Here is a 25,777-nt window from a genome sequence, read left to right as displayed (position 1 = left end):
TCATTCTTTAGGGGCACCTGGGTCGCTCAGTGGGTTCAAGCCTCTGCCTTTGGCTCAGGTCATGATCCCAGGGTCCTGGAATTGAGCCCCGCATCAGCAGGGAGCCTGCTTCCTCCCCTCTCTCTGCCTGCTTCTCTGCCTACTTGTGATCTCTGTCAAATAAATAAAATCTTAAAAAAAAAAAGTTCATGGGGCGCCTGGGTGGCTCAGTGGGTTAAGCCGCTGCTTTCGGCTCAGGTCATGATCTCGGGGTCCTGGGATCGAGTCCCGCATCGGGCTCTCTGCTCAGCGGGGAGCCTGCTTCCTCCTCCTTCTCTCTCTACCTGCCTCTCTGCCTACTTGTAATCTCTCTCTGTCAAATAAATAAATAAAATCTTTAAAAAAAAAAAAAAGTTCATTCTTTAATTTGGGTTGGGCTGACCTACTCTCTTGACGTTTCCCCTTTACACACTGTGGTCCTAGCAGGCCTCCTTTGGGTCTTTCCCACCCCCCAGGTGCTCCCTAACATTCTCCTCGCTCCCTTCCCTTTGCTCATTTGATATCCCTGCCCCAGAAGTCTGTTGGCCACCCCCTTACTGGGAGGGCTCTTTCAACGGGCTACCACCCTTTGCTGTGCCCTGTTCTCCCCCACCATCGTTCCAGTGCTTTCTGTGTTGGGAACGGCAGCCTGTCTCAGGCTGCTAGCAAGAAGCGATCACTGTGGCATTCACTCATTCAGCAAAACATCCGAGCACTCCCTGTGTGCCAGGCATGGTTCTGGGTCCTCGGAAATAAGAGTCATGAGTCAGATAATGTGCTCTTGTCCTTGTTCTGGCTGGCTGTTACGCAGAGGAAACCTTTCATGAGCATAACTTCACAACACGTAAAGAACTGTGCTTGTTTTGTGAGCTCCGAAGACAAACAGGGTGATGCACTGGAGTGTGATTGAGAGGGAGGCCCGCTCGTTCTGGATGCAAGGAAAGGCCTGCGCAGAGGTGACCTTCACGCAGACACCTGGTAACTCCTGAGGCGGCCCTGCAAAGGTGAGGGGCGAGAGACCGGCCTGAGGAAGCGGCAAGCACAGCAGCTCTGAGGTGAGGGCTGGTTGTGTCCGAGGAACGGAGAGAAGGCTGGAAGAGGCCAGCAGGTAGTGAAGAGAGATGGAATTAGGATATAGACAATTTCTGTAAGCTTTTATAAATACAGATAAGTTTGTATTGTTCTATAATACCAAGCCATCTGCTTCCATTTTCTAAAATAGCCCCCACTTCTTTCTAGAATAGTCCCAAGACTTTTTTTAAAAAATCTTTTTTTTTAAGGATTTATGAGAGAGAGAGAGAGAGAGAGAGCTAGAGAGAGAAAGCATGCGTGAGTGTGAGCAGCGGGGAGGGGCAGACAGAATAATCTCCAGTGGACACCCAGCTGAGAACAGAGGCTCAATCCCCGATCCTGAGATCATGACCTGAGCCAAAATCAAGAGTCAGACACTTAACTGACTGAACCACCCAGGTGCCCCCCAAAAAATAACCTTTTAAAAGGTTTATTAACTACATCTACCAAAGATCACACCAGTGCTCACCTTCAGCAACCCCAAAAACTGGCTGTATTTTAGCATTAAAGATGCTGCTTAACATACCTGAGATCAGGATTTCAAGCAAGCCTTCCATTCCCCACCTGTGCATTTTGTTTTTCTACCTCCCATATCTATGCAATTGTTTTCATCACTATCAGACAGTTATAGTTCATTTTGAAATCTTAGTGTCATATTTTCGTTGGTAATCCACATCAACTGTAGCGATTAATACCCAGATATTTCCCAGTTACTCTGCGCCTTTCGTCCAGGACACCATCATATTATGGTAAGCATGAGCAACAGTATCATAGCTCTTCACTTGGACTTCAGCCTTTAGATTTGGTTGTCGGAGAAAAACAATATAACCATGACTTTATTAGCTCTAAGTTTTTTCTCTCTCAGCTCAAGAAAACCAGAGCTGATTGGGCACTACACAGTGTAAAGATTTTTTTTTTCCTCTTAAGAATCTGCTTTCTGGCGGCATCTAGGTGGTTTAGTCCGTTAAGCCTCTCTCTGCCTTTAGCTCAGGTCATGATCTCAGGGTCCTGGGATCGAGCCCTGTGTTAGGCTCCCTGCTCAGCGGGAAGTTTGCTTCTCCCTCTCATCCCCAGCTCCTGCTCTCTATCGATATCTCTGTGTCTCTCTCAAATAAATAATTTTTTTTAAAAAAATCTTTAAAAGAATCTTTCTGTATTCTTTTTTTTTTTAAGATTTTATTTATTTATTTGCCAGAGATCACAAGTAGGCAGAGAGGCAGGTGGGGTGGTGGGGGAGAAGGCTCCCTGCTGAGCAGAGAGCCCGATGCCGGGCTCAATCCCAGAACCCCGGGATCATGACCTGAGCCGAAGGCAGAGGCTTTAACCCACTGAGCCACCCAGGCGCCCCTGCTTTCTGTATTTTTGCTTTACATACATGAATGGCTTCATTGCTAAGATCGATTCATGGTTCAAGAAAGCTGCTGCAGGCGGGGACCATGGTTACATCTGCATCCCAGCAATGAGAAAGCAAAAGGAGGATGGAAGAAGGCCATGTGCCCATCCTTTTTTAAAAATATCTATGCTTAAAGTGGGACTCGAATTCATGACTCTGAGATCAAGTGTCCCATGCTCTACTGAATGAGCCAGCCATGTGCCCCTATGTGCCTTTTCCTTAAGGTTACCTCCTTGAAGTTGCATATGCCATTTCCACTTACATTTACATGGGCCAGCACTGAATCACATGGCCCTTCTCAGCTATAAGACGGTTTTTATTTGGGTTGGTCATGAGTCTTAGCTTGGGCATCCTAGAGGCAGACCCTGAGATGAGGATTCCTGTGAAAGTGATTTTTTTTTTAAGTGTTTCCAGGGGCACCTGGGTGGCTCAGTCAGTTAAGTGTCTGACTTCATTTCAGGTCATGATCTCAGGGTCCTGGGATTGAGTCCCCTCATTGAGCCCTGCATCAAGGCCTGCACTGGGCTCGCCGCTCAGCAGGGAGTCTGGTTCTCCCTTTCCCTCTGCCCTACCCCTATTCATGCATTCTCTCTCTCTCAAATAAATAAAATCTTTAAAAAGAAAAAAAAGTAATTTCAGGAAGAAAGGGAAGGGTAAGAAAGTGGAATAAGGAAAGGAAGCCAAGCAAGGGTATAACAATAAGCAAAGGCTTAATCCTGCAGACAGATCCGGTCGGATACAGTATATTCACATCTTGGAGTTGTTACATCGTATGCAGGGAGCTGCATCATTTTATTTTATTTTTTTAAAGATTTTAATTATTTATTTGACAGAGAGAGAGTAGGGGGTAGCAGGCTCCCTGCTGAGCAGAGAGCCCGATGCGGGGCTCGATCCCAGGACCCTGAGATCATGACCTGAACCGAAGGCAGAGGCTTAACCCACTGAGCCACCCAGGCACCCCTCATTTTAAATACTACTACACGGAGTTGTCTCAGCATCTCTGGGAACACACACAGTTCCTCTGGCAGAGGAACACCTGTTGAGAGTGAAAGCACCCCAGAAAAGGTGTGCACAAAAGAGGTAAAAGGATGAAGGGGTCAGGAGGGGGCCCCGGCATTTTCTGCTATACCACGCATCCAGGCAACAAGGGAGGGTTCAATAACTGCGCATGAAGTGGAGAACAGACTCTGGGAAACGATTAGCCACTGCTAGGTGAGGCAACAGCAGAAATGAGATGTGTGGCATTTTGGACAAAGATGGAAAGTCTTTACAGGACTGAGCAGAGCTGAGGAGGCCGAACATTGTGTTGAAGAGAGGTGCACGCAATAGCAAACAGGAGACAAAAGCAACAGCTATCTTGGAAGGTGGGGGTGAGATGTGGACTGAAATCAAGAGGATTGATTCAAAGTCTCCAAAACTAGCAGAGACCCCCAGAGAGGAGGCACTAACCAATTAAAACACAACACAACACAACACTTTTAAATAATTTGCTGAACTAAAAGACATAGTTTTTTTAAGTGTTTGCTGAATGCCCAGCATAATGAATGAAACTACAAACAACTGATTGCTAAACACATCACTATTAATTTCAGAGCATCAGGGGCACCTGGGTGGCTCAGTCGGTTAAGCATCTGCCTTCAGCTCAGGTCACGATTCCAGGGTCCTGGGTTGGAGCCCCTTGTCTGGGATCCCTGCTCATCAGGGAGCCTGCTTCATGCTCTACCTGCCACTCCCCCTGCTTGTGCTCTCTCTCTCTGATAAATAAACTAACAAATTAATTAATTAATTAAATATTTAAAGTGAAATAAAGTGGGTTCTTTGCTTTACACTTGCATAAATAAACCCATTTAGATAGTTTTCTCACAAGAAATGAACTTTTTTTTTTCTGGAGTTGTATTGATGATCCCACCACTTGAGAAACCAGGTTCCAGCTGATAATAATATTGTTGTTTCCTTTTTTGTTTGTTTTTTTGTTTGTTTCCAGCCATTGAGATTTCAAAACTCCTAGGTTCGGAGGTTGCCTAGGTGGCTCAGTCATTTAAGAGTCCAACTCTTGGTTTCAGACCAGGTCATGATCTCAGGGTCATGAGTCAGCCCTGCATCGGGCTCTGCAATGGATATGGAGCCTTCTTAAGAGTCTCTCTGGGTGGCTCACTGGGTTAAAGCCTCTGTCTTTGGCTCAGGTCATGATCCCAGGGTTCTGGGATCGAGCCCCACATCAGGCTCTCTGCTTGGCAGGAAGCCTGCTTCCCTCTCTCTCTGCCTGCCTCTCTGCCTGCTTGTAATCTCTGTCTGTCAGATAAATAAATAAAATCTTTAAAAAAAATTTAGAAAAAGAGTCTCTCTCTGCCTCTGCACCATCCCCTCTCCAGCCCTCAAATAGCATGCTTGTGCTCTCTTTAAAAAAAAAAAATCCTAGGTTCAGAATTTCAGGTAAGCAACCTAGTCCCCATCATCTGGGGCCACTCAGATTCATGGGCTCTCTCTGATGTGATATGTTTGATTGTGCAGGGGTGGTTTTGCTACTCATTGTGTGATAATGAACATCCATGTTAGCTACAAGGATATTTGGCAGGAAAAGGAGATGTTATCTTCAGCCCTTCAGCCCAAACTTCATTAAACTTGGATGTCTTCTAACCTTTTATTATAAAAAATTTCAAATTTACATGCAAAAGTAAAAGACTATTATAATGAAACTCTGTGTACCCAGCTTCAATAATGATCAATCCCTGGCAATTACTGTTTCATCTACTCTGCTCCCATTATTTTACAGCACATCCCAAACATCATGGTATTTATCAGAATCATTCTTTAAGTCTCTTGGGCCATAGTTCATCTCATAGGGAAAAAAATACCCCATAAGGAACTTATAGGACATAGCTTTTTATGTGAATTACTTTAAAATGATGTAAATACCTATAATTGTGCTTGTTTTCTTCATTAATTGCAGCATCTTTTTATTTTTTTTTAAAGATTTTATTTATTTATTTGAAAGAGAGAAATCACAAGTAGATGGAGAGGCAGGCAGAGAGAGAGAGGGAAGCAGGCTCCCCGCTGAGCAGAGAGCCCGATGTGGGACTCGATCCCAGAACCCTGAGATCATGACCTGAGCTGAAGGCAGCGGCTTAACCCACTGAGCCACCCAGGCGCCCCCTTAATTGCAGCATCTTTATGGCATGACAAGGATTTACAGGATGGCGCTCCAGAGAATGTTCAGCTGTAGGCAATAAAAGCTTGATTTACACTAGCTAAACTTTTCACTGTGGTTCAGAAACTCACAACTTCATGTGACTCCTGGGTTCAGAGCAGCTTCCCACTCTGCTAATCCTGCCCGATCCTACTCAGTAAAAGCCAGAGTCCTTACAATATGGCCTACAAGGTCCTATGTGATCTGTGCCCTCCTACTCTGACTTCTTGGTTCTTATCACTTAACCAGCCTTCCCCACCCCACTCTACTCTAACCATCCTTGCCTTTTTGCTATTCCTCTAAACTGCCAAAGACCCTCCTGCTTCAGGACCTTTGCATTAGCTGTTATTTCCTGCCTGTACCACTCTTTTCCATAGATATCCACATATCTCAAATTTTTCTTTTCCTAAGTAAGTTTACTTAGGCCCTATGTGGAGCTTAAACTCACAACCCTGAGATCAAGAGGTACATGCTCTACCGACTGAACCATCAGGCGCCCTGACATTTCTCATTCTCTTAATTCCTTCAAGTATCTGTTCAAATATCACCATATCAGTGAGGCCTTCCCTGACTACCTTCTATAACATTACAAGTGCCCTCTCTCTTATCTTTTCCATATGACCCTTACCCTGTGTTTTTTTCCTCCAAGTGGTCATCACTACTTGTCTGTATTTACTACATTTTATTTATCATTTATTCCTTCCCAGTAGAATGCTCCATTAGGCCAGGAGCTACATGTTTTTTTTTCTCCTGCCATACTCCCAGTACCCAAAATAACTATAGACACATCAACTGTAGACACATCAACAGGTCGTCCGGATGCCACATTTTTGAAACTTTATAAACACTTAAATAGAACTCACCAGGTACCAGGCACTGTTCCAAGCTCTTAAAAATATCACCCTATTTAATCCTCCTAATGACCCCACCCAGTAGACACTACTATTATCATTTTCCATTTTACAAAAGAGAAACTGATGCACAGAGAGGTTAAGTAACCCACCCAAGGTCCTACCTACAGCTAGTAAGTAACAGCTCCAGGCAGTCAGGCCCTGGAGCCTGCATATGCAACCCTTGGGCACTGATGTCTTACCCAGAATGGGATGCAATTTTCTTTTAAAAGCATTCAGATTTCAGGGAGAACTACTATTGCCTGGTGCCATCAGGTTCTCCATAGTGGAGGCATTCCCAATGTTCCAGTCACAAACAGTGACTCCTGTAAATAAAATCAAGAGAGAAAGATGCCAGTATTTAGTGCTATGCTTAAAAGGACTGCAGACCTATTCTTTTTAAAGCAAAAAATGTCATCGTCTCTCTGGCCAGGTAACGTGCGTCCGGTACCATTGCGTCAAGTACCTGTAAGTCACGTGACTTTTCTTCCTCTGGGGAGCAAAGCAAGCCAGGCGGGACACTCCGCTGTGTGCACCCACTCGTGTTACAGGGCTGAGAGGGATGGGAACTTGCACAGTTAGTGCTACCAACACCATAGAAGAGTTTCTGTTAGGACAGTATTTCTTCATAATAAGTTGTCCCGCTGTCCTTTACTGAGTTATTTTTTAAAGGTGTTCTGTGTTTTAACTTCATGGGTTAGTTATATCGGCTTCCTGAACAAAGCGCTTGGTGTATTAGAGAAGGCAGGATTTCAGTGACGCCTTGTAAAGTTACCAGGGAAAATGACTACTGTGGAGAGTAACAACGTGTGTTTCTTGCCTGGACACGGGTTTGCTGCCCATCGCTTCTATCTGTGTATCCTGAGCTCCCACCCCAGCGGAGGGCACAGAGCAGCCCGAGACGCTGATGCAGAATCAACGTAGAAACTGTGCTAAGTAAAACCGTTTGCGGCGCAGTGCAGCCAGCGACCGCGCCACCTGAGAGCCCTTGCACCGCGGTAGTCAGAATTAAAACTCAGGTTTCACCGACACCGCGAAGGTTCAGCGGCTTCCCGGGGCACGTCCGCTTCCAGGCGCCCCCACTCACTAACGGCTCAGCCTGAAGCGCAGGTGCAGCGGGCGGGGACAGTCGCGTCACCCCTGGCGCTTGAGACCCCTCCCCCAGAGGCCAAAGCCGGTGCGCTACGTGGAGGCTGACCTTGCCCTGCTCCGGAGGTACGCAGCCCGAGCCAGCCGCTCGCGGTCCTCCGCGATCCCACGCTCCCTTGCGCCAAGGACACGTCCGGCAGCTCCGCAGAGCCCTTCTACGCCAGCGCGGCGCCTCTCTATGATCCATTGCCGCGTTCAGAGTGGGTGTCATGGCGGCTGGCGTCGAGTTGGCAGGAGTTGCCCTCGGAACTGGGGAAAGTCACTAAAGCAGAGGAAGAAGTGGCCTATCCCGGACGTGGGGAGGTCTTGGGAATGAGCAGAGGCTTCTCGGGGTTGACAGTGGCACCGGAGGCGGGTCCCCGGTAACGTGCCAGGTCAGGCCTCTGCGTTTCTAGGTAGAGTCCGGCGGTTGATGGGAGCCCCCCGAAGCCGGCGTTGCCTAGGAACCCTTCATTGTGTTATCGAATCTGGAGTGTTTTGATTTGGACTGGTTCGGTTAAGGCGGAGGCTCGAGGACATTTGGCGGGATCGTCCGACGACGCCGGACGCTTTTCTCGGAGCGGACCAGGTCGTTCTCTAAACCGCAGCGATGTCGTCCTGGCTTGGGGGCCTCGGCTCCGGCTTGGGCCAGTCTCTGGGTCAAGTCGGAGGCAGCTTGGCTTCCCTCACTGGCCAGATTTCAAACTTTACAAAGGATATGCTGATGGAGGGCACGGAGGAAGTGGAAGGTAACAGCTGGAGCGGTGGGAGGGAGGGCTTTTATGGGACCCCGGGAGCGCCGGTTTGGTTCCCACTTCCATCCGTCGGGAGTGTCATTCCTCCTTTTTTTCTTTCTACTTCTGTTGCCTCTTCTTAGCAGATTTTCTCTGATGAAAGACACTGGAGTCCGGGGAAGAGTTCTGCCTCTTCTCCCACTGAATACTGTGGGAATCTCAGAGCAGAGTGAAACTGCTTCTACATCGAATGGTTTATTTTTGTTTGGTTCTTCCACGCCCACCGCTTACTTTGCCTTTAGCTTGGGGCGGATCTGATTTTGATCCTTTTCCTTTATACTGACACAGTTAAAAAGTATCTGTGCATAGCACATAGTCACCTTTTCCCTTCAGAGTTTTGTAGCAATTGAAGCAACTCATTAAAATACTTAGTGAATCTTAAGCCCTTTCTGACTTGATATATTGTTAAACATGGCTCTAAGTTTTTCCTATTAAGTTACCTTGTATTTTTGCTTATTCTGGTGACCCAGCGTTCCAGCTGAAATGTATTTTTGTGCCTCGTTGCCCATTCTACCCATTATTTCGACAGCAAAACAAGGAAGATATACTGCCTGTTCTTAGTAACTTTCACTCATTTTTGAAGTCCTTGTTTTGTTTTACTAATGAGTAGTGAATCGATAGTTAGGTTAATATTTTGATTTCTTGATATTTCTTTCCACAAGTAGGACTTAGATCTAAAGAGTACTTTGTTTTTGTTTGTTTGTTTGTTTATTAAAGAGTACTTTAGTTCCAATGGAAGTCTGCCTCCACAGAGATGATGGGCTGGTCTTTTGGATGAGAGCACCTCCTTGGATAATTTTATTTCTTATAAGTTAATTAGCATTATGGTTTAATTTTTTTATCCTGATATAATTGAAACTTCCCGTTTATTGGGTTGAAGTAGAGAAAGATAGTTTGAGAAGTATATTTAGAATGTTTGTCTTTTAGAAAGCAGAAGCATTGGAGAGCTGCTGAAACCCATTTTATTGCTTGGAGTATACCTTGGGTGGGAGTTGCATCAGGTGGGACATGTTGGGGGTAAGAGTGAAAGGGATTCTCCCTCCTTGTGTTCGGTAAAGGGTCGTGTGACCTTGAAATTTAGAAAGGAGAGGAGTTGGATGACATGGAAATGACTGGTCTCTCCTTGTATCCTAGTTAGGGGAAAACAGTTGGCTATTCCTAGAAAATATGCATCCCCCTACCCCCACCAACCTGACTGTCCCATAGGTTTAAGATGGAATGCATTTGTTCTTCCTTCCAAATCTACTCCTATATTCTCATTCTTAATGGTTTCATCATCTGCCCAATCTCCTAAACTAGAAATCTTTGTCACCTTTGTTTTGCCTCTATCTTTTCCATTTCATTTTCAGTTGGTCACCAAACCTTGTTCATCGACTATGCCAGATTTGTTTCTTATATTTGTCCCTTCTTTTTTACCCCTGTGTTCTTTGATTCACATCCCCCTTCTCTTTCCCGTGCACTTTCTCCTTCCCATCCTGTCACACGTTTCTCTGGACTCCACTCCCATTTTCTCGGTGTTGCCAACTTTCTAAAACATAGGTGCTGTAGAATCTTTTAGCTCTGTTCCTTTCAGAACATTAATTGGATGGAATCCAATCCTCTTAGTTTTGGGAGACCAGAAACCTATCCTATCTGAGATCAACCTCCCTTTTCTAATCTTAATCTCTAATTCCCTCCCCTTCTCTTCAAATTGCCATACATATGCATGTTCACAAACATATGCACTTGCACCCAGAGGTTTTGCCACATGAAACTTTGTGAAGTACTTCCGCAACTCCAAGCCTCTGCGTGGAAAGCCCTTCCTTTTCTACGTCCTCCTCTGTCCTCCTTTGCTTGGAAAACAGTTTTTTCCTGTATGACCTTGCTCATGTGCCAGGTACTTGGTGAAACCATACTCATTCCATGGCAGTCTGAGTCGATTGCATGTGATCTTGAGGATCTCTGTGAGAGCACTTAACCATGTGGAGTTATCATTTACTTATGTTCTTGATGCCCAAGGTGGGGACTGTGTATGTATGTGTGTGTGTGTGTGTGTATAAATATATATAAATAATCCTTATATCACCAGTATTTGGCACCTTCCATGATACATAGTAGATGCTCAGTAAAAAAAAAATGCTGAGTATTAAAAATCTGCAATGCTTTTATTTTTTATAAAAATGCTTAATAAAAGCATTTATTTGCTTAATGCTTTTATTATTTCCCTTTCTATTAAAATAGGACTTGTTTAACACCTAATTTATTGATTTTGCAAATCATTTAAAGGGTCAGTACAGTTCATTTATTCGTTTAACAACTATTTATTGGACATCTACCCTGTGCCAGCAGTGAACAAGATAACAGTTCCAACATAGCTCTGTTGGTACAGCTTGGAAGATTATCTGTATTTGCAATAGCAGAAAGTTGCTCTTATACCAGAAACTGTACTGATTTATTCAGAGTTAGGAACTTGGGCTTTTCAATTAGACTTGGGTTGAAATCCCACTTCCATGCATTATAGATTGTGGGTCTTTGGCAAATTCTTAAATACTTAGCCTCTATAAAGCAGAATTTCCCAATCAAATAGAGGTAGTCATACCTATCATGGGGTTGGGAGGATTAAATGAAATCATGAGGGTAAAATGCTTGGCAGATGGTAAGCATTAATAAAGGGTACCTTTTGTTTTTGTTTTCCCTCAGCAAGAAAGAATTTTTGGGTCTGCATAACATCTCCCCTTTATTCTAAGAAGACCAGGTTTTTGTTTGTTTGTTTGTTTTGGAGGGAGGTAAGAGAGGAGGGCTGCATAAGTCTATTTTTATTTCTCTTTAAAATGATTTCTGCTTCTAACAATGACCCTCCTAAACAGACTGGATTATAATTTGTTCTCTTCTGAGTAGCAATTAGACAGTCCTGTCAGGGTTTTAAGCAAGATGTATGAGCAACCACAGAAGCAACTGCACCTGGTGATTTTCAAAACAAGAAGAGTGGGTTTGCCACTGTTCTTTATTGGATGCCACTTGTATTTTCTTTTGATTTAAACTGTAAATCAGAGAAGTTCTTTCTTTTTTTTTCCCCCACCAGAGAAGTTATTTCTTTAGTATTAAAGTGCTGTGACTAATGAAAAATACTGACACCTAGAAAAAAATCTTAACTGATGAAGATGTTCTGGTAGCATCAGCAGTGCCATTTTGATGGAGCTGACCTCTGATCTGTTTTTGTTTTTTTTTTTTAATTTTTAATTATGATTTTTTAAGTAAACTCTGCACCCAGCATCGGGCTTGAACTCCCGACCCTGAGATAGAGTCTCACGCTGCACCAGCTGAGCCAGCCAGGTGCCCTGTTGCTGACTCTCCATTTAAATGAAAATGTACGAAAGCAGACTGAGCTCATCCCCATTTTAAATAGATAGGGCCCATGTTACTTGACCTAAGTGTTCTTTTAGTGCATTTTCTTCTTTATTTAGGGGTCATTATTATTTGGTAGTATTGGGAGCAGAAGTTAGAAATAAGGCCTCAACCCCAGTTGTTGAAGTTTCATCTAAAATTAAACTAAACCCACAGAGAGAATTAATTTGTAAAACTCAGTTTTCCATAATAAAATCTTATTGAACACTTCCAAGGGGGAAATGTAGATGTCTTACCTAGGTCCAGAAGATAGGCAAAAAGAACGATTTACATGATAATAAAGCACATATGTGACAATAGGAAATTGTGATAAAAATCAAGTGGTACTGTCTTCTGAGTTTGTACTCAGACCGTTCTGTTGAAAGCTCAGTGAAATATATACTTTAAAATGCCTGTTTATTCACATGGTGTTTATCATATATTCAGTGTGTGCTGTTTCTTTCGTAGCAGAATTACCTAATTCTAGAAGAAAGGAAATTGAAGCCATTCATTCAGTCTTAAGATCAGAGGTAAGGAAAATTAAAGACTGTTATTGAACTTCGATTTTTTTCTTTTTTGAAGGCATGGCAGTAACTCTTTTTCAGCTCTCTGTTTTTATTACACTGCTTACCACTTTTATCTCTTCCCCTTTGTCCCAGTTCTTTTTAGTGTTATCCTCTTTCAGATGAGGAACATATTTACATGTTACTCCACTTTCTTCTTTAATATTCCTATCATCTTTTACATGCTGGAAAATGGCCTGGGGTAGAAGAACTAGTGGCAGCAGTTTATCTAGGAATTACCATGTTCTGACAGTGTGCACAATTGCAGTAGTACATTTATTGAAGTATAATGCGAAGAACGCAATTCTATCTAATCTAGACCTTTTTAATCTGCTAACATGAAAAAAGGTGTGGTATTTGTAAACAAAGAAGTTTAAAATATAGATCTAATTTTACCATTTTCCACCCATTGTTAGTGCCTCATGGTAACTACCTCTGGACATTGTACTTAATGGAGATGAGGAAAACTTGGGAAGGGTTCAAAGGAAAGCCATAAAGAAAATGAAGTGATTTAAAATAGGATCTATTATGAAGTACTAAAGACACTCAACTATTTAGCTTATGGGTAAGAACCATGAGGGAACACAATATTTCATTAAAAGGGATTTTTAGAGGACTGTGGTAAGCATGTTTTCCTTTTGCTAAGCTCATAAACAGAGAAAATTGAATTTAAAATATTAGAAAATATTTGCTGACAAGCAGTATTGAATTCTGGCCCAGATTACCAAGGTGGATGTAGAGGGACCTCTCAAGAGGGACTGTCTTGGTATTCTGTCTCAATTCAAGATGGCTGTTTGGTGACACTTGAGACGTTAGGTATAATTACCTAATAAGTAGATACTTCAGGGGCGCCTGGGTGGCTCAATGGGTTAAAGCCTCCGCCTTCGGCTTGGGTGATGATCCCAGGGTCCTGGGATCGAGCCCCGCATGGGGCTCTCTGCTCTGCGGGGAGCCTGCTAACTCCTCTCTCTCTCTCTGCCTGCCTCTCTGCCTACTTGTGATCTCTGTCTGTCAAATAAATAAATAAAAAAAAAAATCTTTAAAAAAAAAAAAAAGTAGATACTTCAGTGACAGATGAACTTAATAACTTCTTTCTTTGTACAGCTGAGAAAATTGTTCCTGTAATCCCTAAAGAAATTCTTGAGAAGGCACTGATTAATTAGTTCAGACCCACCCAGAAAAAGTAAATGGCAGAGATGTGTGTAGTGGCATTAATTTAGGTAAATTCTCCAGTGTCCATTTGGGGGAAAAAAGTAAGTAGGGTGAATCTGCTTAGTGACTGACTGCTCTCTGTTGAGCTTGAGAAGGGAGAGAGAATTCTTCTGTCCCTCTGTTGATCTCACTTCTAATCTCCTGGGTTTAAGGTAGCATGATTCTAGTGTTTAGAAATATTTTTGGTATCATGCATCCCCAGATGAAAGCCACCTTTCTCATTTGATGCTTATTCACAGTATCTTGAGCTACTCACATGCTAGAAGAAAAGGTACTGTTGGATTCCCCAAGGGCTTTGTTTTCTTAGGTGACTTTGATTCTTGCTGTGTGTGGGCACAGAAGCACTTCATACCCTCACCCTGTACATGACTAATAATAAGGGAACAAGGTGATTAAAACCATCAGGAAACTAAAAAATATAAAATCCTACTTAGAAAGTCTTAGATTTTATTTATTTATCTGTTGTAGAGAAAGAAAGAAAGCGAAAGGGAGGAGGGGAGAGGGAGAAGGAGGGAGAATCTCATACAGGCTCCAAGATGTGGAGCTTTATCCCTCAACCTTGACATCATACCTAGCCAGAACCAAGAGTTAGATGCTTAACCAACTGAGCCACCCAGGCAGCCCTATTTAAAAAGTTTTAGTATAGACAGAGGGCATTGTGTTTTCCAGAGGAATGTCTGTTTACAGACATTAATATTTCAAGCTGACTGAATTAGTTAGGTTTCTTCAATTTAACCTCTATGCCAAGAAAAAAAAAAAAAATCTCGGGGCGCCTGGGTGGCTCAGTGGGTTAAAGCCTCTGCCTTCGGCTCAGGTCATGATCTCAGGGTCCTGGGATCGAGCCCCGCATCGGGCTTCTGCTCAGCAGGGAGCCTGCTTCCTCCTCTCTCTCTCTCTCTGCCTGCCTCTCTGCCTACTTGTGATCTCTGTCTGTCAAATGAATAAATAAAATCTTAAAAAAAAAAAAAATCTCATACACATTTACCATCTGGATCCATTGAACTTCTAAATTTTTTTTATAGTAAATCATTTTGTAAGAAAGTTACAGAAGTAGGAATAAAGTGATAGTGAAAAACTTCTTCAGAAATTTTAGTAAGAACTTATCTATGGCAAGGCCATATTTTTATTCCATATGTTTCTGGTTTTGAAAACATATATACTCAAAGTAGACAGTGTCTGAATGCAGTTAACTGCTTTTTAACTCTTATGCATGAACCGAAATGTGTGTTATTTTGTAAATACCGATTCCAGATTTCATTTACATCTCTAGTAGGTTTCAGCTGATCATGACTTCTGGTTCTTGTGTCATTAAAACCAATATTTTTGCAAACTTTGATGGCTCATGATTTTGTTGAAGAGACGATGACTGTCATCTTTGCTCCATAATTACAGAGCTAATTTATAAATATCAGTTAGATTTATAAATACCAATTAGATATATAAATACCAGTTAGAATGATCAGTCCACTGAATTTTTTTCACTTTATGTCATTTTTTTTTTCCCCAGGCACCTTGGTTTTTTTTTTTTTTCGTTTGTTTTTTAAAGATTTTATTTATTTATTTGAGAGAGATTTATTGAGAGAGATCACAAGCAGGCAGAGAGGCAGGCAGAGAGAGAGGAGGAAGCAGGCTTCCTGCTGAACAGAGAGCCCGATGCGGGGCTCGATCCCAGGACTCTGAGTTCATGACCTGAGCCGAAGGCAGCGGCTTAACCCGCTGAGCCACCCAGGCGCCCCCCCAGGCATCTTTATATACACACCTGCCTACAACATTTGTCCACCTATGGACTATATCAAGTAAATGTTGGTGTACAAATATATACATAGTGAAAAAATACTGTCACATAGCCATTTAGTGAAGTGGGATGGTTCAGGTCCTTGTCACAAAATATTGTGAAGTAAAATCTTTTCCTATTGAATGATAGGAAACTTGATGAGATAAGTTTCCTTATCTCAGATAGATAACTTGATGAGACACCATATTATCTTTTTTGTTCTTAGAAATATATTGGGGGCACCTGGGTGGCTCATTCTGTTAAGTGTCTGGTTTTGGCTGAGGTCATGATCTCAGGTCCTGGGATCAAGCCCTGAGTCAGAGTCTGGCTCTCTGCTCAGCAGGGAGTCTGCTTCTCCCTCTGTGCTCAAGTGCGGTCTTTCTCTCTCTCAAATAAATAAAAAAATCTTGTAAAGAAAATTAGTAAAAAGGAATACATTGTTCACTCATCAATTTTGGAGTTTGAGAATATTCCTCTAGGATGCTTTTATTTGAAGACTTGGCTGGGATTTTACCTCCACAGCCTGCTCACCACAGCCATCAGACTCTAGAATGCTGTTTTCTGTCTCTTCATGTTTGTCTTCTGGGTTGTGTTAATAACTGAAGTGTTTTCCTCTGTCCGTTTTCTTTTCTTTGTGGAAACAAAAGTTCTGAATTTTCAGATGTGTTCAATAAAAGTGAAAAACAACAAAACCAAAAAGACACTACAAAGTGGGTGTCTCTAGCTTTTTCCTTTCTGAAAGGTGTTACAGTACTTTGGGCACTGCAGTCTGAAAACTGGTTATTTCAGTCTTGCATCATTCTTCTGGGTGAGTCTGTCAGTCTTCTGTTTTCTTATTATATAAGACTTCTTTTTTTTTTTTAAGATTTTATTTATTTATTTGACAGAGATCACAATTAGGCAGAGAGGCAGGCAGAGAGAGAGGAAGGGAAGCAGGCTCCCTGCTGAGCAGAGAGCCCCATGCGGGGCTGGATCCCAGGACCCTGAGATCGCGACCTGAGCCGAAGGCAGAGGCTTTAACCCACTGAGCCACCCAGGCGCCCCTATATAAGACTTTTTTAGCCTACTTGAGAATAATTGGTGAATAATGATAAAATATATACTTTTTAGAATGACAAAATAGCAAAATGTTTCAAAGACAGAAGAACAAGGTCATTATAATCTCGTGAAAATTCTTAGATTTTTAAAGGGTTCAACGTCCCTTTATGGTAATTGCACGATAGAATGAGTTACATATATACTTTTAAGTAGTATACATATTACTTAAATTACTTAAAATTACTTAAAAATAATATCATGATTTTATTTTTAAGTAATCTGCTCCCAATGTGGGGCTTAAACTCACAACCTTGAGATCAAGAATTGCATGCTCCACCAACTGGGCCAGCCAGACGCTCTGATTTTTATTTTTATTTTAAAAAATAAGTACTTTTACAGAGTGGCTGGGTGGCTCAGTGGGTTAACTGTCTACCTTTGACTCAGGTCACCATCCCAAGGTTCTGGGATTGAGCCCCATGTCAGGCTCCCTGCTCACCAGAGAGTTTGCTTCTCGTCTCCCGTTCTCCCTGCTTGTGCTCTCTCACCCACTCTCTCTCTGTCAAATAAATAAATTCTTTAAAAAAATTTTATTTTTCTCCATTAGAGGACATCTAAGAAGAATAAAAGTCTTAAATATCTGTCCTTACAGATAGTTAGGACTGCTCAAAAAGAAACTCAGAAAGTAATGGTGGTTCTAGTAGACCATGATGGTATAACAGTGTTGAGCAGGATGGAATAATTTTTTTTTTAAAAAGACTATTTATTTGGGGTGCCTGGGTGGCTCAGCGGATTAAAGCCTCTGCCTTTGGCTCAGGTCACAATCCCAGGGTCCTGGGATCGAGCCCTCATCAGGCTCTCTGTTCAGCGGGGAGCCTGCTTCCTCCTCTCTCTGCCCGCCTCTCTGCCTACTTATGATCTCTGTCTGTCAAATAAATAAATAAAATCTTTAAAAAAAAAAGATTTCATTTATTTATTTGACAGAGGCAGCAAGAGAGGGAACACAAGCAGAGGGAGCAAGAGAGGGAGAAGTAGGCTTCCTGCTTATCGGGGAGCCTGATGCGGGGCTCCCAGGACCCTGGGATCATGACCCGAGCCAAAGGCAAATGCTTAACAGTTGAGCCACCCAGGTGCCCCCCAGGATGAAATAATTTAAGGATATGAGAATCTCATGGATTTCAAGGGCAGAAATCATAACCAGATTTTAGAAAGGGAATGCAAGCAGAACTTCAGACCACCAGGGATTTGTCTCTCTCATTTTTATCCCCTCTGTTCTTGTGTGTCTATTTGTTTTCCTTTCACCTCCTGGTTCGATATGCCATGTAATAAGAAATCTGGCCACTGACAAGTAATGTTATAGATCAGCCACATTGTCAACCTTTGTGACTCACATGGCTAGGGACATGAGGCCAGACAAGCAATTAGATATTGGCCAAATAGGAAGCTTACAAGTTCTAGTTATTAACCAGAGTTCAACAAATAACCTTAGTTAATTTTATCTGAAAAAGTCTAGAGTGGACTTTTCTGACTGGGTTTTGACTTCACTACTTCATGTTGCTTCAGTTGTGTTGGTGCTTTTCATGTTGAAAGCTCACAAAGTCACACAAAAGCCACCAGTAGAATAGAAGGTAATTAGTTGTGTGGGCCTCTGTCTTATTTCTATTTCTTCAAGATAACCAGAGTCTGCATTAGATTTCTGGAGACAGACCCCCAGACTAGGGTTTATGTTTGTTCCTTTGATTTTTCTCTGTATATTTATGTAATCTCCCTGGATCATACTTTCACATCTGTTGTTGTAAGAAATTCCTAGACTCTAAGAAAGTGAAAAAGTCTTCATCTTCTAGCAGGAACTTTTTCCCCCATCACAGCTGTCACCTTTCAGTTTTCATTGTTAAACTATGTTTGTAGATATATTAGTAGAATTCTTAGTAAGTTATCTGTGACAATTTGTAAATTCTTTTGCAAAAAGCTTTAGTGCCCATTTATCTTGCTCCATGTCCTTATTCATTAAGGTAATTTAATATTTGAGTACATAAAATTTAAGTAAATTTTTAAAAGATTTATTTGAGAGAGAGAGTGCATGTGCATTCTAGCATGGGAGGGATGCAGAGGGAGAGAATCTTTCAGCAGGCTCCCCACTGAGCACAGACCTCAACACAGGGCTCCATCCCATGACCCATGAGATCATGACTTGAGTTAAAACCAAGTCAGTTAGGGGTGTCTGGGTGGTTCAGAGGGTTAAAGCCTCTGCCGTCGGCTCGGGTCGTGATGTCAGGGTCCTGAGATCGAGCCCCACATCGGGCTCTCTGCTCAGTGGGGAGCCTGCTTCCCCCCCCCCGCCCCTTTCTGCCTGCCTCTCTGCCTACTTGTGATCTCTGTCAAATAAACAAATAAAAAAAAACCTTAAAAAAAAAAAAAAAGCAAAAAACCCAAGTCAGATTATTAGTTGACTGAGCCACTCAGGTGCCCCAGAATTTAAGTAATTTTTTAAACATATGTCCAAAATCTTAGAACAAAAGACTATGATATCTTGATTCATTGAGTTAGAATATTTTGTGTACTTCTGACTAGTTTTTGAACTGACCTCTAGTATGGTTTTCAAATTGGAATTTTCAGAGCCACCTCAGAAGCCTGGCAGGTAGGTAGTATGAAGGTATGATAGGTACTATGAAGCTTTGGCCTCCTACTTATACTTCCATCAAGAAGTCTTTTTTAAAAAGATTTCTTTTAAAAAGTTATGTTTGGGAAGAAAACAAAAGTTGAAATGTGTAATCTAGTTTATTCATTAACCAGACATGGATTGCCTGTTATATGCTAGACCCTGGACACACAGAGATGGGGGAAACATAGATCATTGGACAAGATTTACTGTTTGTTTGTTTTTTTTAAACTCTGGTTCAGAATTTTGCATAATCTCTATAAACATGCTTATTACACTTGTAGCTTTAATTAAAACTATTTCAAACGTCAGATTCTGAGAACTTCTGTATTTTATACCTTTTTCTGAATAAAGTGGTATGTTTTTCATTATGCCATGCACATAACTGTTACTGACATGTTTTACTTTTAGTCTTTTTGTTGAAAATACTTTTTTCTTTGTTTCTAGAATGAGAGACTCAAAAAACTTTGTACTGATTTAGAAGAGAAGCATGAAGCATCAGAGCTTCAAATAAAGCAGCAATCTACAAGTTATCGAAATCAACTACAACAGAAGGAGGTAAAAGTAATTAAATTTACTTCATAATTATTTCCTTGTAATGTTTTTAGGAGGGTTTTTAAGAGTTATAAATCAGGCTATCTACAGATCCATAAAAATATTGAAAGGGGGATGAAGCTAGTAATTCCCAACTCAGTTTGATACCGTTATTTTAAGAATTTTAAGCTTTTCTGTTAAATTTGTATTTTATAAGCTAACCTTTACTTCCTACTTTCCAAAAGAGGAAAACCCTTTCAGTAAAGTATCTTCAGGTATCTGTTGCTTGTAATTTCTGATTTTATGAAACCTAGTTTTTCCTCTGTTCACTTAAAATTGTGAATCAATGTGATAATTGTTAATGGCATTTCGTTTTTAAAAATGATTTTGACTGCCAATGTTCATATATATATTGAGTTGGCATTTATTTGACTTTCCATGAAAAAACAATATTAAGTATATTAAGTTGAATTATATTGTTCTATAAATATTTTTTCCCTTTAGTTTATTAAAAATGTTTATTTTTGAATTGGCTTATCTTTTGTTTGCCATGCTGATAATAGATATTATATAATTTAAATAGCATTATAGTGAATTCTTAAAATATAGACGGTGTCTCCATGTTTCATTTTGTTGTTGAAATATCTTCAGTGTTTAGTACATAAATGGAATTTAGTTCTTCTATTGAATTGAGCTATTTCTTGTTTTATTAATCATTGGGGTTTTCTTTAGTTTGTTGATTAACTATTCATTTCTATCATAACTTCATATATGAGGTTTTTTAAAAAGGTTTATTTATTTTTATCACTTTTTGGCCTTTTGTCTAAGATCGAGTGTAAGATTTACTTATTTTAGAGAGAGAGAGAGCGTGTGTGAGGAGGGAGGGGCAGATGGAGAGAAAGAGACAGAATCTCAAGCAGACTCTGTACTGAGCATGGAGCCTGACACCATTCTCAGGCTCGTGACCCTGAAATCATGACCTGAACCGAAACCAGGAGTCAGATGCTCAATCAGCTGAGCTACCTAGGCATCCCCATATTTGAGGTTTTAAAATTTAGATGCATTGAGTCTTAGTTCTTTCAGTAACATACTGAGATGAAAAGTAAAAGTAAGCCGCATTACAGGTAAACATTTAAAGAAGAGCTTAACTTTCCAATCTGTTGGGAATTGATTTCATAAAATATTATAAAAATAAATTACTACAAAAATAAAATGAGTATAAAAAAGGAAAATTACAAGTTCTAGTTAAAGCTAAAAGCCCACTTTTAAGAAAGATTTAACAGATTATAAAATTGCTCTGTCAAATTGTTTTAAAAGACTTTAAGCCTTATTTTTTAAACTTACGTACATATCACAGATTGGTAGTAAACATTCATGCCTTTAGTCCACAGACCACACTTTGATCAGCACTGACTTATAAAAATTACAGTTCTGTAGTAGTTCTCACCCAGGGGTTTACAGCTGAATCATCCATGATACTTTAAATTATGCCCTCCAGGACATTACGATTTTGGTTTACTGTGAAGGGGCCCTGGTATTGGTATTTTTCAGAAACTCTATAGGTGATTCTGATGTTTACATTCTAATTGGAAACACTACTGTGGAAAATCTGTAATTTTATTTTCTACTTAACTATCGATATTAGAGGGCAAATAAAGCATTTTAGTTTAGAAATACTTCTTTGTTACTAATTTGCATTTTTAAACTCAATAACTTGATATTAATACCAGTTTTAAAATGAGAATTTTCTTTATATTGAAATTACTCTTGAGGGCACCTGGGTGGCTCAGTTGGTTAAGTGACTGGGTTCAGCTCAGGTCATGATCCTAAAGTGCCAGGATTGAGTCCACATCAGGCTCCCTGCCCAGCCGGGAGTCTACTTCTCCCTCTGACCCTCCCCCCTCTCCTGCTCTGTCTTTCTCTCTCTCAAATAAATAAATACAGTCTTTAAAAGAAAAAAAGTTACTCTTGAAAATAATTTTGTTTTTCAGAATTTCTGTATTTTTTACTAGAATAAAAGATAATATATGAATACACTTAAGGTCTACAGTTTTCTGTCGTCATTATGATGCTCATATTCCAGAGATGCAGTTTACGTCATGTCATTTATGGGCAAATGAATGAAATATGTATGTTACCCATACATTTTAGAGAAGGGGTTCTGGTACAAGAAACCTGTTATGACACTTGACGTAATTGTATTTGGTTTTTATTTGTCTAATTGCTTGGTTGTACATGTGTAGAAATATTGTTACTGGTCAGCTAACTCCCAGTATCATATTCCCCTTTGTGGCAGGGTGTCTGCTGAGGTAGGTATTTTACAGAAAGCTTATCTCAATTCTCCCTAGCTTACTCACTTTTATATTTTGAATAATCTCTCACTGAGTAATGGTATGGTGTTGTGGTAAATCCATATATTTGTAATTTCTTTTGGACAATGAGTTGGTATTGCCAGTCCTTAGTTAAAACTCCACTAAAGGTTTCAGAATTTTTATATTATTCTTTCCCTGAGTAAGTCAAATTTTCACTGGCTCCTTTTTGCCAAGGCTAAAGCCAAGGCCTTTTTCATTGTGTGATTTCTTTCTAAGACTCAAAGGCTGATAATAACTGTTATCTAAGAATGGATTACTAAAGCATTCTTCCAGCTGTTGAACAGACCAATACAAAGCTACTCCTGATTCATGGTGCATTTTAAGCCTAAATTCCGCCATAATCGGTAACATCAGACTACTCCAACAGATGCTCCAAAGAAACTTGCTAATTAATACACAGACTGCTGCAGCTTTCACTTTCCCATCACTTATGGTTTAATAATACAGATAGAACCCATGAGAATTGTCCGTACTACCTGATACACAGAAGATAGTAAACCCATGTTCAACTGAGAATTTCGTTGCTCCAGTTAACACACGAGTGAGATATTCTGATCTTTGTACTGTTTGAAACATTATCCCTATTTTAACTGGTAAATCATGTTTGGTTTTTAAATAAAGGTTTTCTGGTTAGGGTGTTATAGAAGACTTGGATGCAGCTGAAGGAATTACCATCATTGGATAATCTTAAATTATTACAACTTTTAACATTATGGGTCTATAAAGATGTCAGTATGGTTATTTTAAAGTACCGTCTCTAAAATACTGATTATAAATGTGTAGGTAGAAATCAGCCATCTTAAAGCAAGACAGATTGCACTGCAGGATGAGCTGCTGAAGCTGCAGTCCGCTGCTCAGTCCACACAGTCAGGAGCTGGTGGAGGACCGGCAGCCCTTGCGTCCTCTCCATTCGGCTACCCTGTCAGCCAGCATGCTTCGGGTTTCCACGATGACGACATGGACTTTGGTGACATAATTTCATCACAACAAGAAATAAATAGATTGTCAAACCAAGTTTCAAGACTTGAGTCTGAAGTTGGTCATTGGAGGCATATTGCTCAGGTAGGTAAAGTTATCATGAGTCTCTGAAAACTGTTACTGAGGAAAAATAGTGGTTTTATATGTAGAGCTTTTAGTATCAGAAAGAACCCTGGACTAGGAAATTGAAAACCTGTGTTCTAATTCTGCCAGTGATTTTCTGAGTGATTTTGGTCAGGTCATTTTTTTCTCAGCCTCCATTTTCCCCCCTATGAAATATTTGGAAGAAATTTTCAAAAAAATTGAAAGCTAGGGTGCCTGAGCCTCAGTCGGTTAAGCATCCACCTTTGGTTCAGGTCATGATCTTGGGATCGAGTCCTACATCAGGCTCCCTGCTCAGCGGGGAGTCTGCTTTTCCCTTTCCTTCTGCCTGCCACTCCCCCTGCTTGTACTCCTCAGTCTGCCAAATAAAGAAATAAAATCGTAAAAAAATTTTTTTTTTTTTTTTTTTTTTTGAGAACAACAGAACCATGTCTTAAAATAAAAAGTTACAAGTCCAGGACTTATAAGACAGAAAAATGGAGTTGCTGTGGTTGAACTAGTGTCTTCCCCTAGAGTCCCTGAGGCTTCTTAGATGGCAACTCCAGGGCTCTAAGACCCCAGGTTTAAAACTACTTGTGTAGGGCGTCTGGGTGGCTCAGTGGGTTGAGCCACTGCCTTCGGCTCAGGTCATGATCTCAGGGTCCTGGGATCGAGTCCCGCATTGGGCTCTCTGCTCGGCAGGGAGCCTGCTTCTCTCTCTCTCTCTGCCTGCCTCTCCATCTACTTGTGATTTCTCTCTGTCAAATAAATAAATAAAATCTTAAAAAAAAAAACACAAAAAAACTACTTGTGTAGATGTTCTCTGAGGTTCCTCTTATCAGTTATGTGTAAAATTAAAATCTGATCGTTGGTGTAAAATACATTAAAAGAACTTTTGTGTTGTTTTTTGTACATTAGAAATTAAATCCTTGCTATTTGAGGCATAAACTTTGAAGGAACACTTTACCTTACATATCCGATTGTATGTACTATTGCCATCACTTGACATGAGACCCAAAGGAAACTGGAACATTGTACATTTGGATTTCATTTCATCAGTGTAGAGAAAAAGTATATAAGTAAAGAAATTATTTTGTTTTTATGAGTGTGATCCAGTTAAAGGAGAAATCGTACCAATTAAAATTATCTTTTTGCTTCCCAGGTTGCCAGACATTCCCAGTATCCAAATTAAATCTTAGAATGATCAGTTTGTCCATCTTATCTCTAAAAATGTAGTAGTTTTTAAAGTACCGTAGAATTGTAGATTCTCTGTCCAGCCTTTAGAGATGAGGATTTCACAGCCTATTTGAGAGCCTTGAAAATTGCATTCAAACAAGTAAATTCCTCAGCTGATTCTGATACACATTTTAGGAAACATTGCCTAGGATAAGATTTCATAGGGAAGAGGTGCATTTTTGGTATGTATATTTAAACATATCTTGAATATTTACTGTATTATAGACCTGTAGTAGGATATAAAGGTGGAAAAGGCATAATTGGGATCTTTCAAATCCCGTGTTTCTGGTGGACTGTGTTCATTTTTTATCCAGACAGTAGCTTTTGGTTCCTTAACACACTATATATATTGTAAATAAGTTAATAAAGATAAATTGACAAAAAATTTAAAAATAAATGGAGAACATTTGGCTTTGAATGTGAAGAGAAGAATCCAAAAGTTCTTTTAATTGTCAGACCAAAGGGTGTTTTGAATTGAGGTAGGGATCCTCTGGATAAAATCATTTAAAAAAGATTTTAACTGGGTTTTTACGAGAATTAATGTGGTTGGGTAATTTTTTGGAGGTTTAGAAATTTTAAATTTAGAATTTTAGAAATTTTGTTTTAGGAAACCGCTTGTTTATCATCAAATTTACATTTTGTTAAGCTAAGTAAAGTATTCTCTGGTGTTTTTCTTAACATTGGTTATTTTGTGAAGGTGTCTCCCTAATTAGATAACAAACTCTTAAAAATATGTTTTGTTTTCTTTTTTTAGAAGGAGAGCATTGGGAGAGGGGCAGGGGAGAGTGAGAATCTCAAGCAGGCTTCATGTTCAAAGGGGAGCCTGATTTGGGGCTCAGTCTCACAATGCTGAGATCATGTGTGACTTGAGCCGAAATCAAGAGTCGGATGCTTAATTGACTGAGCCTGGACGCCCTTTGAAAATTATCTTTTATTTGTTATGTATTACTCACAATTGGAGTGGGTTCTTTAAAAAGTGCTTGGTATTCTTAATCAGGATTTGCCTGGGAAATGCTCCTTTAAAAAAAAAATTTTATATATATATATATATATATATATATATATATATATGTAAATATATATATATGGTTTTACTTATTTATTCCCTGGGATCATGACCTGACCTGAAGGCAGGTGCTTAACTGACTGAGCCACCTAGGCATTCCTGAAAAATATTTTTTAGCAAAATTATTTTGTAATTTTCTCTTTTATAAGAATGCCAGTACAATTTTCTATTTGTTTTTCTGATCTAGACTTCTAAAGCACAAGGATCAAACAACTCTGATCAAAATGAAATCTGCAAACTGCAAAATATCATTAAGGTAAGGGGGTTGTTGGAACAATGCCTTTTTCAAAAAATTTTAATTAATTGATTTATTTGAGTGAGAGCAAGAGAGAGAGAAGGAGCGGGGTGGGGGGTGGGGGGGAAGGGAGAGGGAGAAGCAGATGCCCTGCTGAGCAGGGAGCCCAAATTTGGGGCTTGATTCAG

At 40.5% G+C, this 25,777-nt stretch overlaps 1 protein-coding gene and 1 long non-coding RNA gene across 3 annotated transcripts in view; one reads left to right on the top strand and one right to left on the bottom strand.

Moving 5' to 3' along the window:
- Positions 1 to 328: 328 nt before the first annotated feature.
- On the bottom strand, positions 329 to 7,805 carry LOC122893392. The gene is made up of 3 exons (XR_006381625.1): positions 7,758 to 7,805; positions 6,763 to 6,885; positions 329 to 1,109 (listed from the first exon to the last, which is right to left on the bottom strand). It is a non-coding gene; the product is annotated as an uncharacterized LOC122893392 (long non-coding RNA).
- Positions 7,806 to 7,915: 110 nt separating this feature from the next.
- The window catches only part of TRIP11 (thyroid hormone receptor interactor 11), a 68,523-nt gene continuing 50,661 nt past the window's right edge, over positions 7,916 to 25,777 (top strand). Inside the window, exons 1-5 of one of the 2 annotated variants that reach the window (XM_044231232.1) lie at positions 7,916 to 8,436; positions 12,316 to 12,374; positions 19,535 to 19,645; positions 22,777 to 23,055; positions 25,542 to 25,610. In XM_044231232.1, coding sequence (XP_044087167.1) covers positions 8,298 to 8,436; positions 12,316 to 12,374; positions 19,535 to 19,645; positions 22,777 to 23,055; positions 25,542 to 25,610 — 657 coding nt within the window. In that variant the 5' untranslated portion in view covers positions 7,916 to 8,297. Of the gene's footprint in view, positions 8,437 to 12,312; positions 12,375 to 19,534; positions 19,646 to 22,776; positions 23,056 to 25,541; positions 25,611 to 25,777 lie in introns of both variants that reach the window. The other variant, XM_044231231.1, reaches the window with a different exon arrangement.

Source organism: Neovison vison, chromosome 13 (genome assembly GCF_020171115.1).
Source record: "Neovison vison isolate M4711 chromosome 13, ASM_NN_V1, whole genome shotgun sequence".
Taxonomy (NCBI): domain Eukaryota; kingdom Metazoa; phylum Chordata; class Mammalia; order Carnivora; family Mustelidae; genus Neogale; species Neogale vison.
The sequence above is the reverse complement of the archived record's forward strand: the minus strand, read 5'-3'. Positions and strand labels throughout refer to the sequence as shown.